This window comes from Carex rostrata, chromosome 3, assembly GCF_964058835.1.
Source record: "Carex rostrata chromosome 3, lpCarRost1.2, whole genome shotgun sequence".
Classification (NCBI taxonomy): domain Eukaryota; kingdom Viridiplantae; phylum Streptophyta; class Magnoliopsida; order Poales; family Cyperaceae; genus Carex; species Carex rostrata.
This window is the reverse complement of record NC_135920.1, coordinates 13,679,541-13,697,573: the sequence shown is the minus strand read 5'-3', so window position 1 is coordinate 13,697,573 and position 18,033 is coordinate 13,679,541. Positions and strand designations below refer to the sequence as shown.

Here is an 18,033-nt window from a genome sequence, read left to right as displayed (position 1 = left end):
ATGTCATTTATTTTGAAAATATTTTACGTTTGTCAGAACGAATATTATATTAGAAATGTCTTTCGTTCAAGGACCACATATGTACGAAGAAATACTGCTGTGATGATAAAAAGAAACAAATAAGAAAACATCAAATAAGAAAAATAAATAGCCTGATAAGTAAACAGTACCTGGCAAAATAAGTGTCTTGATAAAATAAGTCACAGTATCTGACAAATCATCTAACAAAGTATGAATACAATAGCCTAATAGTCAGAAGGACTGAACATCTTCCTTGCCTTCTTGACCCACAAACCCCGAATCCTCAATGCAAGTGGCGTATCGTCGATAGCATCATCTGAAGGAACTGTGGAGTTCTCCACCTGGACATCCTCTGCATGATGAACCGGCTCCTGGTGAACCTCCTCAATCTCTATCAATTGCTGGACTTCAGGACCAAATGTTGTAGTCTCTCCAGACTCACCCTGTGTGAATAAAGAAAACACACATCTCAACCTAATCATAGTTTGCGTATTGGTTTAAATCAATTTGGGTATTGGCCTAATTGAATACAGTTCGGTGTTAATTTTGATAAAATACTAATTACAATTTGGTATTGGTCTAATTTAATTTAACTGGTTCTTAAAAAATTAATTTTGATAAAATAACCATAACTACAATTTGGTAATGGTCTAATTTAATTTAACTGGTTTTAACTAATTAATTTTGGTAAACTAACCCTAAATACAATTCGGTATTCATTTTGATCAAATACTAATTACAATTTAGTATTTAACTAATCTAATTTTGGTTGCAAATCTAAAACTACCTATATCCTAAATTCTAAACCCTAATTCTAATTCTAAATCCTAATTCTACTCCTACTCCTACTTCTACACCTAATTACTACTCTAAACAAAAAATTGAAAATTGAAAATAGAAAAGAAAAAGGAAAACTTACCCAAGTTCGAAGGGATTGAATTGTAGCTTGAATAAATGAAAAAAAATGTGACTAGCGGCCTTTTATATATGATATTATGGGGGCCCACATCCCCTCGAAGTGGTCTTGGGAGACCTCATCCCCTAGATGAGGCCTCTATCCTGGGTCCGCATCCCCAAGATGCGGTTCCAAGGAAAGTGGTCCGCATCTAGCGAATGCAACCGTGTCAATTTTTGAATTTTTTAGAAATAATGGTTTTTTGATTTTTTTTTTTTTTAGAAATGGTATATTTAAAAATTTCGGTTTTCGGAAAAATATTTTCGTATTTTATTTGATTTCGTATGTAAATCAATAGAAATTACTAATCAGGTTTTCTCAGTGGAGTAAAGGTATTGACGATAGATCTATAAATAAATACATAATTTTTTTTTTTTGAGAAAACTTGATAGTTGCTGCTTAGAATAAAATTTTATTAATTTTTATGAATTTTCCATAATATATATTTAAACTATGTAATATATATTTATTATTTGAATACGAATAGTTAAAATTTAAACTTATATATGTATTTGTACAGATATTAAAATATTAAATATTTGAATCTAATTTATAATATTCGATCCGTTTGCATCTGTAAGGAACCGATTCGACTTTGTTCGGTTGCCAACTTGCCATTAACAATTTTGAAATCTTTTTCTTTGGTCTAATAAATTTGCTCGCCATGTATTGTGCATGTTGCAAGAAAATCAAATTGCAATTACTTATTTTTAGAGTTGTAGTCTCGTAGACGGAAAGAATACAAACAGAGATAAAATCAGGTTTGTATTTATAAATAAATTCGAATAAAGATATTAATATAAATATGGATAGTTTATGACGTAGGTTAGGAGTTTTTCTTTAACAAATGTTGCATGTTAATTATTTAGTATCCACTAGAGTGTTTTTATTGAAATTTTCATCCTTCGACTTCTCACACAAAAAACATTATTTTTTTAATCGATCAGATTCTTAAATTAGAGTTGATGTTAATCGAATACTAATTAGATCTGACAATTAGTTCCATAATAATTTTTTATATTTTTTTCCGTGATAAAAAATATAAAGTTAAAAAAAATCTAAGGATTTTAGCACACAATTAAGAGTATTTCTCTCTTATTCAATTCAATCATGTTACTAATTTAAACGGACTTCATTTTAAATAAAGAGTATACTTGTTGTAATAACAAATTTAATCAATAAATTATAAAGAAGATAAAAAACATTAAATTTCTGTGAAGATATTGGATAATAATATATTTATTTTTTTTTACAAAAAATTAGCTATTTTAAAAATTTGTATGAATACACGGATACACTTAGGGGTGCACAAAAAGCTCACAACTCGAAACTCAGTTCGGAATCAATTCAGAATCAACTCACTATAACTCGAGTTAAAATTGACTCAAGTCAAACTGACTCGAGTTTACTGACTCGGTTAATTTATGAGTCGATTCCAAGTTATTCCCAACTCGGTTCGGAATCAACTCGGTTGGACTCATCACACCAAACCCTAATTCATATATTTCCAATTTTTGAGGCGCTCCAAAACCTTAAAAATTAGAAATATTTGCCATTGCCAACATTTTATTTGACTAGTACATTTTTTTAGCAATCTGCAGCAGATGAAGAGAAGTAGAGAAGAAAGAGGAAGAAAAGTAGAGAAAAGAACTGCGTACTGTTTTATTAGACTTTTTTTTTGGTAATTATGTTTAGTAATTTGATAATTGTGTAATGTTTTGTTAGACATCGTAATATTTGGTAATTTAATGAACTATGTACTATTTCTTTTGTCTTGTTAATTTATTAGACTCTGTACTGTTTTGTTAGACTTTATCTGTTTGGTAATTTTTAATTATGTACTATTTTGGTATTTTCGTAATTTTTAATTATGTGTTGGTCATTATTTCATTATGTATTACCTTTAATTGTGTATTATTTTAATAAACTATGTAATATTTTTTTTTGTTAGAATTAAATTAGGTTGTCTCACTGTGTACTATATTATGAGTCACGAGTCGACTCGTTTCGACTCGAGTTGCTGGCGAGTTGATTCCAAATCAGAGTTTTTGATTCGAAACTGGATTAGCAACCTAAGCTCAACTCGGCTCATGAGTTCGCAAGTTGAATCCAAATTGTCCTCAACTCGACTCATGAGCAGCCCTAGATACACTATAAATTTTTTCTGAAATATAATACCAATAATAATAAGCAAGCCCAATAGCATACCGGGCTGCAATTCCCACAAGCCCGGCCCAGTTAGGTCCCCTGCAGTACACGTAAACGAAAACGTAGCTCAGCAGAAATAGGACATCTACGATCTTTAACGGATCTTCTCCAATTACAAATTCGTATATGGAATATCTTAGAAGTTTCTTGTCCGTTTACTTTTGATCAAACAGTCTTCATTGCTTCTGAAAAAGATCAAACCTTTCGATAGGCACTAAAATATTGTCAGTAGGAAGGGATGGATCTATAACCGGTGTCTAGGATTTCCCTATTGTACATCTTAAGCTGGAGAGGATCCTAAATATTAATTTCCAATCGAACTCCATTAATAGCAATAGCAATGGGGAAACCAAACCCAAATAAATCAACAATCTTAAAATTGAAGAGAGAGAGAGAGAGTCATGGCGCTGAAGCAGAAGCTCTACGACTCGTACAAGAGCACGGCGGAGCGGTTCATGGGGGTCCGCACCAACTCCGCCTTCAAGGAGAAGGGGGTGCTAAGCGTCACCGAGTTCGTCATCGCCGGTGATAACCTCGTGGCCAAATGCCCTACTTGGTCTTGGTAGGAGACCTCTTTTAAATTCTTTTATCTTTCCTAATTTAACGTTTCTTGGATGGTTTTTTTTTTTCTTTTCTGATCAGATGGTTTATGTGGATTTGGGCAGGGAGGCGGGGGAGCCGAGCAAGAGAAAGGCTTACCTACCAGCTGATAAGCAGTTTCTTATCACAAGAAATGGTACAAGATAGGGATTCAGTTTGAATATATACATTTATCTCTGGCTTGATTTGACTTCTATACAAAAATGTTGCAATTTTCGATGTTCTTTAAATTTACATAACACAAGATAATTATTTTTCTGCAGTGAAAAGTATACATCAATTTGACCCCAAGCAAGTTGGTTTTCTGTCCATTTAATGTTTAGATCAACCGACCAACACATGCTAAGTATAGATGTATAATCTCTGGTGAGCTCTGTGCTCCACTAATAGGGGGGTGAGGGAAGATGGGAAGGGATAGGAAGAGATTTGTTGGAAGGGGAGAGTACACTTTTATACCACGATTTGGAGGGAACAAAATCTGCAGAAGTTGTATTGAGATTATAACTTCCTCTCTCCTTCTATCCCTTTCTCTTCCCTTCGGAATTTGATGTTCTGGAGCAAGTAACATGACTCGGGAAGGGCGGTCACCCTCCTCTTCCATCCTCTCCCTTTTGAATTGACTAATTTGCTATGAAGTATTACAACATTGGGTGTTCCCCTTTTGCTCAGTTTAATTTTGTCAATCTGGGTAGAGACTGAATTGTGCTTGAGGGTTTTTTTTTGTTTCTGTTTTTCTAAATATACTCGAATTGCTTTTTATACATTTAATTTAAGCAACTGAACTAGTAAAATTTGATTGTACATCTCCCGGAGTCCCTGAGATGGGAAGAAGATCTAACTAGCACATTCAGTTCTGGTTATCTTAATTTATCATATAAGATCATAGATTTTTTTTTTTTTTTTCAGTGCCATGTCTGAAGCGAGCTATCTCAGTTGAAGAAGAATACGAAGCAGCTGGTGGCGAAGTGCTTTTAGACAGTGATGATAACGAAGGCTGGCTTGCAACACATGGGAAGCCAAGAGGTCGTCCTCTGTCTTAAAATTTATGTATTTTAACTGTTTAACCCCAGCTAGGCCTCATTTACACCAATTAATGATGCATTTCTGCGAGTAAGGCCTAAGTAAGCACACTCCTTGAAATGTGATGCAGATATTTTTAATTCTGATATGTGCTATTAATTGTATACATTGACTTTGATTTGTCCCCAGCATCACATTTAAGCCTCAATTAAACTTCAATTTGCTCAATAATCTAATTGGCTCCAATTTACCCTCGGATAGGGGCATTGTAAACATGAAAATTTAATGGAAAAGGAAGATTACATATTTTGGTCAAATTGGTACTGGTGCCTTCACATGACCAAACTGAAATACGGTGGTTCGTTATATACCATAAGCATTAGAATGTTCGAGACGAGTTGAACTTAGTTTATTACGATAGATACTTACAAGGCTCTTCATATACTTATTTGTTGATGATATGATCAATGTCAGAGAACAACCAAGAAGAAGACTTGCCATCAATGGATGCACTCGAGATAAGCAAAGAGAATAAGGGAGGAATAAAGTCTATTCCTACTTACTTTGGTGGAGAGGAAGATGATGATATTCCTGACATGGAGGGTTTTGAAGTCTCAGATAATCTTGCTGAATCCGACCCGGTAAATGTTCCCCCTTTTCTCTTTAAGTTGTTCTTACTGAAAAAATGGAAATTAAAGACAACATTTTCTAATTTTTGACCCGGTAAATGTTTTTGAAAAGGCATCCAGGACTCAACATGAGAATCATATCAGTGAGTGGTTGATTAAATTAAAATTTACCTTTCTCTTAACTTAATTCAACACTTTTAAACATTGTATTTCTCATGTTGGGGCCATGAAAAAAAAAAGTGCTTCTAGAGTTAAAAGAGAATACTCTGCTAGAATACTCCTCATTTGAAACTGGCGGTTTACAGTAGTTCTGGAAATAAGGACATATAGTTGTTTGCTATGTGATGTATCTCTTGTTTCCTACTACTTGAACGATTGTAGTTATGACATAGTGCTAGTGTTTTAATATTTGAACTCAGATCTGTAGTTATTTGTCTCTCCTCTAAAAAAACAAGACCTGTTTGTTTTCTTTGTTCAAACATGTTAATTTTCATAAAACCTACCTATAGGCCACACTCCAACCTTTGTATTTTGTTGCACATGAGCCTGAGGATGACAACATTCTTCGAACCCGAACTTATGACGTCAGCATAACGTAAGAATCTCATCTTTCTCTTACATTGAAATTAATAGTTCTTAAATTTTGAAAAGCAATTTTTCCACTGACATCTTTCAAAAGAGTTGAAAATTTTGTACGATCCTATATGTCCAATTCTTGTTAAGTCATTTTAATAATTGCCAACTTGTATTCTAAATTGTTGGATGTGGGATCTTTCCATGTAAGGTGTGACTTGTATGGTGTTGGTATCAATTGAGCACTATGCCCTATGTAAAACAACTCGATTCGAACAAGGACAGCATGAGAGAAAGATCAAAATTTTGTCAACTTAACTATCACAATTCAACGTGATATTTCTTGATGTAGGTATGACAAATACTACCAAACCCCACGAGTGTGGCTTACAGGATATGATGAGGTTCTTCTTTTCTTCTCTCTCTATCTCTCTTTATCAGGTGTAATTAGTAGAGTGCATTTTGTGGTTAATTTTGTTTAACTTGGTAAATTTTGGATTTAAGGCACCTGTTTCAGTACTGTACAAGTACATGGTCATGTCTTATGGTATTAATTAGTTATTGAAATTGAGCAAACAAAACATGTTGTGGGTGTTTTTTCATCTACTTGGCATTTCTTCATCTAACTAATGGTTTTGTATGTTAAGCATTAATTAAATACCATTGTTCCAACATTCAAGTCTAAAAATAAGCAATTAGACTTACAGTGCTGAGATAGCTTTGGTGAACTCAATGAATAAGTCTGCTGTCATGTATTCTTTTCGTTGGAATCTAGATGTTGTCTTAAGAAATGGTAGTTTCACACATCATAAGTTGTTTTTATGATTCTGGATATACAGGACAGTTTTGGTAAAGTTTTTTATTCATGACTGTGCATAGCAGTTCTCTCTTTATGTAATACCAAGTAATGTTACATTGTTAATTTTCAGTTAAGAGAAAAGAATCAGTTTATTAAACCTTGTTTTACTAATTATTAAGATATAACAATGAAATTTTCCCACGGGTCAAATATTTTTCTTAAATGTGAATAGTTAAGCTGTTAACTAGTATTAATCTGCAGTCAAGATCACTTCTGAATCCAGAGCTTGTACTTGAAGATGTCAGCCAGGATCATGCACACAAAACGGTTGTCTATTTATCTATGCAGTTTTTGATTTATCTGTTTTCTTAGGTTTTTATTCTTTATTTATAACTCAAAACCTATCTTTGTACATATTCACCAAAATGGTTTTGCCATTAACTTTTTTGTGGTGAACTAAAGAAAATTTATTTCAAAGAGAAAAGAAGAGTTACAGTAATAAGCCATATAGCCTCCAGTTCTCTCGTTGAAACATTCTGTACCTGTTCATTTGGTTAAGTACCGACTAAAATGCAGTGCAAACAATGGGCAGAACTAATCTCAACCCATTTGTTTCGTACAATTATTTTTGTCCACCAATGTAGTATAAAAACAACCCAAATATTCACTGATAAATACTTGAGCTGGCTGAGATCTGCTTACCTTGGTCAATTAATGATGCACAGGTAACAATAGAAGACCACCCACACTTGCCAGGAAAGCACGCATCCATTCACCCGTGTCGGCATGGTGCTGTCATGAAAAAAATCCTTGATGTTCTAATGTCTCGTGGTGTGGAGCCTGAAGTTGACAAGTCTCTCTCTCTCTCTCTCATATGCCAACTTGTTCATGCATTGTTTTTATCATTGAGGTTTACTCAAAAGTTTACCAAACCATAACTATGATATGTAGTTATAGATGAATTTGCATCCCCTGAGATATCTCAAATTTTGAGTTGATCTGGGATAATCTGGATCGTTCTAATCTTTTTTGCACAAATCTCAAAGCACAATAATACTGCCCCCTGCATTCTGAATAGGCACCGAAAAAAATTTGGCCCGGCTTTAGATAAACTGAAAATTTGAGATATCTCAGAGGATATGGACTCGTTATAGACTGGGTCATTGCTTGGGTAAGCCAATTGTACCGGTTGGGTTGTGTTACCTGTATGCACTGGTTCCAACCTAGTTAGGTGCTGCTTGTGTCAATTTTACAAGGAGGTGCTGCTCTACCTCATCTTTTATTCCATTGCAATTTTTGTGGTTTACTACAGATATTTTTGTGTTCGTTTTTTACTTGAGGTTTTGCAAGGCAAGGGTCTTGTGGGTAATTAAAGCGTAAACAACTAAATTTGACAGGAAATTCACCTACCAGTAAGTAGTATTGCATTTTTGCTTCAGTTAATTCATGTCTAACCTTAAGCTATTTCATGATTCTAGGTACTTGTTCTTATTCTTGAAGTTTATGGCCTCGGTTATACCAACAATCGAGTATGACTATACTATGGACTTTGATCTTGGCAGTACAAGCAATTGATTTGGGATATAATGCACCACATTTGTCAGATCCCCCCTTAATGATTTTTTTTTTTTGGCTCTTTTGTCATTTCCCTCCATAGAAGATTTGTAATGCAGGGTTTGATTGATGAAGCTTTTGTGTTTAAAGTTTGTAAATAGTTGTTTATTGACTCACTAAACCGCTACAAAATGTGCAGATTACTTGTCTAATTTGAAGTAACGATGATAAGCAATTGGATTATAATAAAATAATGGTGAAAAATATGTTCTCAAATATTATGCCACGTTCAGAAGGAAATTAAATTGCCATGCTAGCACTGGGATAGACAACTTTTTTAACCTAATCAAGTACTTGAATTGATCAAAATAATATTAAGAACAAAAAAATGAGTGAGACTATGGTACCTAATCGATCAAATATTATATCAGTCTGTGCTATGGACTTATATCTTAATTTTCAAAGTTCAAATAGTCGATTTGAACTGCTCAATATGATCTCCATTTGAACGTGTACGTGCATAACAAATTTTATATTTTTTAGAATCAGATTTAGTGATTTTCTACCAATCTAAAACAACAACAACAATAATCAAGCATTTAGTCCCAAACTTGGTCTTTAGGTACATATTGTAAAAATATAGTAAAAATATTTTAAAAATGTAAAATTTGGTCTTCAGGTACATTTTCATATGACGATTATGTTAAATAATTAGATCGATTGTTTGAACTTAAAAAAAATAATAATTCATAGTACATACCTATGTGTGCATTACAAAGTACAATAGTCTCACTCAAAAAAAATGTTGAATATGATGTTCACCAAGCATAGCAGAATCAGTTGATGGACTCATGCTTTCCAAAAATGATGGTTTTAGCATGAAGTCATTGTTGGGAACAAGAGCAGATCTAGAATTTCGGTCAGGGTAAAGTATTAATTGGATTCAAACCCATTAACTAATATGGTACTCGATAAATACTTGTTTTGTAATAGAAAGTTGGACAAAACTGATAAAAAGATATTTTTCAAAAAAAAATATTCCATATGCATCTATACTTTTGTTATTAGCTAAATAAGTCATTAGTTTTTAATTTTCAAAATCTATATCCAAATAATAATTAAAATACTAATTGAAATAAAAAAATTGCTTCACACCAATAAGGTAAAAATTGAAACAATAGTTACAATAACGTTGATCTCTAAAGAAATATATTATTGAAAAAAAAATTTAGAAATTATGAATAACAATTAAAAAACAAATACAAATATGCAAAAAAAAAAAATGTGAAAATGGATGGTCTAATTAGTGAAAAAATTGAGCGGAGAAAAAAGTTAGATACCTCAATTTTACAATTGAGATCCGCGGTCCCATTTATCTCATATTTTATTATTTGAATTCAATCTATAAAAATTCATCTATCCCATCTACAATAGTCTTTAATAGTGCACATACACCAAGTCTAAATAAACAAAGGAAGTCTTTCTTCTACAATAGGGTTCACCAAAATTTGACACAAAAAAGTAGATCTCAGCCCCAATAAAGGAAGAAGAAAAATAGCGGGTGGAGAGAAACTCAGTTATTGTAAATTAGATTGTTGGGCTTATTACAAATCAAGAGCAGGGCAATCATATTTTTCAGGGTACGACAAAGGTCTAAAACTCAGTTCTTGTGAATTAACTTTGGATTTTCAAAGTAGGGCACTTGCCCTATTCTATGCTTAACTAGATCCGCCCCTAGATGAGAATCATAAAGGTCAAATAATTACGCCTTATTCAACACTCCAATTGAGGGAGTTTGCAGCACTTTAGCAGTGTCTCCAGATGACAAGAGAAGAGTGTGGTTGCAACCCTAATACAACACTCCAATTGTAGGCCTTTGTAGCACACTAGTAGTGTCCCCAGATGTCAAGAGAATATGGTGATTGCAACCCTAATACAACACTTCAATTGAAAGTGTTTGCAGCACCATAGTAGTGTCTCCATATGTCAAGAGAAGAAGGTGGTTGCAACCCTTATATAACACTCCGATTGAAGGTCTTTGCAGTACACTAGTACTGTCTATATATGGCAAGAGAATATGGTAGTTGCAACCCTAGTGCAACACTTTATTTGAAGATCTTTACAGTACTCTAGTAGTGTTTTCATATGGCAAGGGAAGATGATAGTTGCAACCCTAATACAACACTCAAGTTGAAGTTCTTTGCAACACTAAAGTAATGTCTACAGATGGCAACATAAAATGACAGTTGCAACCCCAATACAACACTCCAGTTGAAGGTCTTTGCAGAACACTAGTAGTGTCTCCATATGGAATGAGATGAGGGTGGTTGCAACCCTGATACAACACTCCAATTGAAGGTGTTTGCAACACGCTAGTAGTGTATTCATATGACAAGAGAAGAGGGTGGTTAAAACCCTAATACAACACTTCAATTGAAGGTGTTTGCAGCACTCTAGTAGTGTCTCTAGATTCCAAGAGAAGATGGTGGTTGCAACCCTAATATAATACTCCAATTGAAGGCCTTTGCAGCACACTAGTAGTGTCCCCATATGTCAAGAAAATATGGTGGTTGCAACCCTAATACAACTCTTCAGTTGAAGGTGTTTGTGGCACTCTAGTAGTGTCTCCGTATGGCAAGAGAAGAGGGTGGTTGTAACCCTTATACAACACTCCAATTGGAGGACTTTACAGCATACTAGTAGTGTCTGCATATGTTAAGAGAATAGGGTAGTTACAACCCTAATACAACACTTTAATTGAATGTCTTTGTAACGCTCTATTAGTGTCTCCAAATGGCAATAGAAGATGGTAGTTGCAACTCTAATGCAACACTTCAGTTGAAGGAGTTTGCAACGCTCAAGTAATGTCTGCAGATGACAAGAGTATATGACAGTTGTAAACCAAATACAACACTTCAATTGAAGGTCTCTGCAGAACACTAATAGTGTCTCCATATAGCATGAGAAGAGAATAGTTACAACCCTAATACAACACTCTAATTGAAGGTGTTTGCAACACTCTAATAGTATCTCCATATGACAAGAGAAGAGGGTGGTTGTAACCCTAATACAAAACTCCAATTAAATGTGTTCGCATCACTCTAGTAGTGTCTCCATATGGCAAGAGAAGAGGGTGGTTGCAACCCTTATACAACACTCCAATTGGAGGTCTTTGCATCACTAGTGTCTCCATATGGTAAGAGAAGATGGTGGTTGCAACCCTTATACAATATTCCAATTGGAGGTCTTTGCAACACACTAGTAGTGTCTGCATATGGTAAGAGAATAGGGTAGTTGCAAACCTAGTACAACACTTTAATTAAAGGTCTTTGTAGCGCTTCAGTAATGTCTCCATATGGCAATAAAAGAGGGTAGTTGCAACTCTAATACAATACTCAAATTGAAGGTGTTTGCAGTACTCAAGTAGTGTCTCCATATGGCATTAGAAGAAGGTGGTTGCAACTCTTATACAACACTCCAATTGAAGGTCTTGCAATATTAATGGGATGGCACGCTTAATGAGAAATTATTATTTTGGATTTCATATCCTTCAAAGGATCCGTGTCATCAAAGACCTGATTGAAACCAATGAAGTTGTTCACAGACCAAAATTGATATGTTTTTCATGTTGTATGATGTCTTTCCGGACCTGACATATGGCATATCTGACTGGTTGCTTTGTTTCTTGGTGGCATTTTAAAGCAAGCCATAGGTGCTTAGCTCCTCCTATGATATAAAATTTTAATTATGTATATTAAAATTTAATTATTTTTTTTTGTTTGAAAAGTTTTTATATGGTTTGGCCCCTCACAAAATGCTAAATGTTTGATTGTAAATTAATGATAAAAATTTCACATTGTTGTTGTGGAGGTATGGATTCAAATCAACTTACCAAACCGCACCAAAAAAATTATATATATATATATATACACACATATATATATGTGTGTGTGTGTGTATATATATGTATATATATATATATATATATATATGTACGTACATACATGTATGTATGTACATGTACGTACATGTATGTCTGTACATCTACGTACATGTATGTCTCTACATACATGTATACATGTATATACATATATACATGTATATATATATATATACACACACATATAAGTTACAACAATTTTTGAGTTACAACAAGTTACAACAAGCATTTTCTACATTTTCAAAGTCCAAATCGTCGATCCAAACTATTAGATGTGATCTCTACTATAAAATGTGCCTGGAGACCAAATTTTACATTTTTTGGAATTTTTTTTTTATTTATTAAGATGGGTACAAAAACTAGTCAAATTCAAACCATTGAATTTTGTACCCATCTTAATAAATAGTAAAAAAATTCCAAAAAATGTAAAATTTGGTCTCCAAGCACATTTTATTGTAGAGATCACATCTAACGGTTTGGATCGACGATTTGGACTTTGAAAATGTAGAAAATGCTTGTTGTAACTCAAAAATTGTTGTAACTTGATCCCTCCTCTATATATATATATATATATATATATATAGAGAGAGAGAGAGAGAGAGAGAGAGAGACTAATATGCATTCGGTAGCATATGGGTCGAAGTGCTATCGGTCCAAATTTGAAAGTTCAAAATCCAAAAAGTCAATCTGAACTATTCATCTTGTTCTCCATATTAATATGTGCTTGGAGACCAAATTTTACATTTTTCTGAATTTTTTTTACTATTTATTAAGCCACTTTGAAAATTGTTGATCCAATGGTGGCTTAACAAAACAGTGCCACCGTTGGATCAGCGATTTTCAAAGTGGCTTAATAAATAGTAAAAAAAATTCAGAAAAATGTAAAATTTGGTCTCCAAGCACATATTAATATGGAGAACAAGATGAACAGTTCAGATCGATTTTTTGGATTTTGAACTTTCAAATTTGGACCGGTAGCACTTCGGCCCATATGCTACCGAATGGATATTAGTTACACTCTCTCTCTATATATATAGAGTGACTAATGTGCATTCGAATGTATATGGGCCGAAATACATACGGTTCAAATTGGATTTTTCAAAATCCAAACGGTCGATCCGAACCGTTCATCTTATTTCCCATATTAATATGTGCTTGGAGACCAAATTTTACATTTTTCTGAATTTTTTTACTATTTATTAAGTATTTTACAAAATTGTTGATCCAACGGTGGCTTAACAAAACAGTAAAATCAGCAGCCACCGTTGGATCAACAATTTTGTAAAATACTTAATAAATAGTAAAAAAATTTAGAAAAACGTAAAATTTGGTCTCCAAGCACATATTAATATGGAGAACAAGATGAACGGTTCGGATCGACCGTTTAGATTTTGAAAAGTCGAATTTGGACCCTATGTATTTCGGCCCATATACATTCGAATGCACATTATTCACTCTCTCTCTATGGTGCTATTGGTTGCATAGAGGGCTATGGTGCTACGGTTCAATATTCGAGTTTTCAAAATCCTAACGGTCAGTCTGAACCGTTCATCTTGTTCTCCATATTAATATGTATTTGGAGATCAAATTTTACATTTTTTGAAAAAAATTTACTATTTTTTTAGATAGGTAGAAAATCAAATATGCGAATTATATATATATATATACACACACACATATATATAACCCAATTTTATAGATCGTTAATTTTGATGAAGTCTTTTTCTTCCTTTTGATATTGATTTTTTTTTTCTATACTATAATGGTGTTTGGTCACTAATCTAATCTCCACTTCATATTTTTAATTGTTTGGTTAATTTGGTTTTTATGCACTCTTTGTCAGTGTTAATGACGAAGTCTTTTCAAAAGAGAACAAGACAAACATAAAGCACTTTGTGGTAGGTGCTTTTTGCACTAGAGATTATTGTAGGACACTTAAAAGGCAATACAAGAAATTTCTTATTTGGCAAAGCGAACTCCTTTCAATAAATTTTAGTGGCATTTAATCACTATTTCCATCTTAGCATCTCATTAATTAATCCATCCACAAAGAAAGGACATTTTTTGACATATTTATTTTTATGGCCTTTATTAGTTTTCTCCACATCTACAGAAATAAATCATGTCATGTCCAATTATGAATTGTAGTCTACTGTTAAAAAATTAAGTAATTAGAAGTCTATGAAAGAATTGGAATCTTTTCTCTTAAAACATATTAAAAGTTCCATTAATTATTGTTACAATGTTGTTAAGAAATCACACACAGCTTTTACATATATACAAGAAATTTACATGAACCAATCATTCCTGCATATACATCCTGGTTTGTTTTCTTCAGCTTTCCTTCCAGCTTAATTATATATATGTGTGTGTGTAAGAGAGAGTAAGGCTTGGGTGCTATGGATAGCATAAGGACATCCATGCTATGGCCTTAAAAACATAACGTATAAACTTCAAACTTCGATTTAAGTATAACTCAATAAATTGGTTATATAATAATCTTGTAGAATATTAATTTTTATTATTTTTGGAATTATTTTTACTATTTTTTATGATTTATGAAAGATGGCAAAAAATAACCTAAAATATTGACAATTTTCTTTTATTTTTAGACCATATTTCATAAATCATAAAAATTAGTAAAAAAATTCCAAAAATAATTAAAATTAGTATTCTACAAGCTTATTATATAACCAATTTATTGAGCTACTTAAAATCGAACTTTGAAGTTTATACGATATGTTTTTGAGATAGTAGCACATATGTCATTATTCTATCCATAGCACCCAAGCCTTATATGATCAATGTATCTGAAACTTCATGTGATCTGAGCACTGGAAAAATAAAAAATAAAAAACAAAAAACATATATAATCATTGTTTCTGAAGAGAATCAACAATATTATTTCCAAATATGCATGCAGTCATTAATTAATTAATGAGACAACATTATTAGATTTATCCTTTTCTAGAAAGCATAATCATTGTTTCTGAAGTATTATTATTCAATGGAATGGGAAACAACAAAGGCACTTCAAAACAAACATTTTTAATGAATTCCTCGTTCAGTCAAACACATCAATATATGTAGCTAGTGAATGCATCAATATCTCTATAATATAGCATATGGTTGGAGTTATAATTATCAAAGAAAACAAGATCATACGCATGCAGAGTTATATATCATGTAGGTTTCTATCTCATTTTGGTGAGAATATATATAATAATTAATACAAATTAAAGAGTGCATGTTTGTCTATTTTCTAGATTACCATACACATTGAAAGCTCCAGGTAATGAAAACCTAGGAGAAGAGAGATTTTTCATTTTGGTCAAGGAAAGAACAAAATTAACAGCAGGGAAGAACAAATCAAATTCAATCTAATTAAGTTATCTTATTTTATATATCTCAAAATTAGGTCATGCAGTAGCATTTTTAATCTAAATAACAGCTACATCACCATTTGATTATTGCTGCAGTGACATCTTTTGTTATAGACAGTTCATATTATATATCTTATGTGGAATATAAGAACCTCAACAATCTAAATCGAAGCAACATGAATTAATAACAACTAATTGGTTATGCTTGAATTAATTATATAATTGCAATAGAAAAAAAGTAGTAAACATGTTAGACCTTATTACTCCATATCACATGAATCAAATAGTTGAAAAAAATAATCAAACAACCTTATTGGAAAGATATGAACAATGAACAAAATATTGGGAGTAGAAGAACAAATTACCGATGTAATTAATTAGATAATTGGGTAGAACAAGGAATTAAAAGAGATATTGACGCGGCTCAATCCAAGTACCTGGCTATAATTCCAATTCTCTAGCCATATATTCAAATTGAGGCACGCCAATATCTCTTCTTTTCAAATCCATATTAATTCCTTCTTTTATCTCCACATTCAGCTTCTTGATGGCTCCTATAAACATCAAATATTTAGTTAACATGTAGGAGTTGAGATTGACAAATATATATTAGAAATGAAATAGTAATTCCATAAATCATGCTATATCTAGTGCAAAGTACCTAACGTTTGATAAGTTTATAAATTTGGCCATGGTAATTAAACAATAGAGAGACAGAGAGAAATATTAGAGTATAATTTCATCCCAAATTTTGATTGACATCAATATTTATCTTCTTTTAGAAAAATAAAATTTTGAAGTTACACTATTTTACCTTAGGTTTAGAGAAGATCTCTTTCTTTTCCTTCTAAGCTTGTTGAAAGAGATCGACTTGTTGGAATATTCCTCCTAAATTTGCTACCTTCTCTCTCTACCTTTTACATAGTTCTAATTTTGCTGCGTAAAGGGAAGCACAACAAAGAGGACTAGAAGAGGGGGGAGGAGAGAGAAAGAAAGAGAAAGAGAGAGATAGAGAGAAAGTCACATCATAAATGAGAGTGACCAGGGACCAAATATATATATTTATCTCTTTTAGGGTTGGTTTGTTAGGTTTTTCATTTAACTTACATACTGGTTCTTTTCTTTTCTTTTTTTGAAATCTTGACAGTGGCTATTAAATATAATTTTTATTAATTAAAATGTAAAATATATCAATTGTTCTACATCCAAAATACCATCCAAACTACATTAATATATCTAAAGAAACATCCACATCTAAATATCACATCTAACAACACAAACAACTAAAACAACAAAATAAATAAACCATATCCTTTAGTGGTAGACACTGATAATCTTCAGTGTTGGCTGACTAGCGACCAAAGGAAAGTAGACATCTTTTTTGTTTTTTTTCTTCCTTTTTCTATTTGAGTTACGGGCGGAGAAAGCAAGGTACCGCGGTGGTGGGAGTGCAAAGAGAGAGGAGAGCCGACGACTAGGGCTATTGCCGCCAACTGTCCTTAGTTCTCCCAACAATGGTGAAGGAAGAGAAAATGTCGATAGACAAAAGAGATGACGACTAGGGCTATTATTGTCAATTTTCTCTTCTCCTGACGGATAGGTGCTGGGGTAGGGAGCAGAAACGAGTAGCGCTTGCTGGCTGCTAAGAATTTTTGAAGAGAAATCGGGGTGGACGAGAGTGGAAGAGCGCGGACGAGGTAATGGAGAAGGTAGAGAAGAAGAGGAGGAAGAGGAGAGGGTTGTCGGTGCAACTTTCATTGTGAGAATGTTTCAGCTCCTTGTTTAAAAATATTTTAATTACTATATCAAATTTAATATTTATTAACAATTAACAACTCTAAAGCCAAGCCTACTTGCCAGATCACACAATGAAAGTTGCAACAACTTTTCAAAATATATATGTATTAATATATTGTTATAACCGTGTGCGAGTGCAATTATAATTAACAAAACATAGCTGCTGAAACATTCTCATAATATATTAGTTCATACTGTCGCATAAAGTACTAGTTTCTAATATTTTTAAACCCTACTTTTAGATAAGATTAGATATCCTAGATTTGTTTAAAGAAATTTAATCTTGTGGTGGTCAACTAACACCTGCTCATCTAGACTTGGTCGCCAGAACCACAAAAAAATAATAAAAAAAAATTACAAATCAAATTAAAAGATATATATGCTTCACCTAAGATATATACAGATATATATACACATTTATTTTTGTTAATTCAAATGGAACCACAATAAAGTTACTTTTTTTACCATACCAAAGAGTCAGGGATTCAACAACCAATCAAAGAACATCACATGGTACATGTCTTTGATTTTTTTTTTTATTTCCTTTTATTATT

At 32.7% G+C, this 18,033-nt stretch overlaps 1 protein-coding gene across 2 annotated transcripts; it reads left to right on the top strand.

Moving 5' to 3' along the window:
- The first annotated feature begins 3,502 nt into the window (after nt 1–3,502).
- Nucleotides 3,503–8,604, top strand: ATG3 (autophagy 3 (APG3)). 2 transcript variants are annotated; one of them, XM_078299687.1, is made up of 9 exons: nt 3,503–3,746; nt 3,850–3,920; nt 4,691–4,807; nt 5,279–5,445; nt 5,943–6,028; nt 6,359–6,410; nt 7,067–7,132; nt 7,531–7,658; nt 8,284–8,604. In XM_078299687.1, exons 1-9 carry the CDS (start codon nt 3,586–3,588, stop codon nt 8,378–8,380), a joined length of 945 nt encoding a protein of 314 aa, XP_078155813.1. In that variant the 5' UTR covers nt 3,503–3,585; the 3' UTR covers nt 8,381–8,604. The 2 variants fall into 2 exon arrangements, with proteins under 2 accessions (XP_078155813.1, XP_078155812.1); XM_078299686.1 differs by having other exon boundaries at nt 4,691–4,810.
- Nucleotides 8,605–18,033: the final 9,429 nt, after the last annotated feature.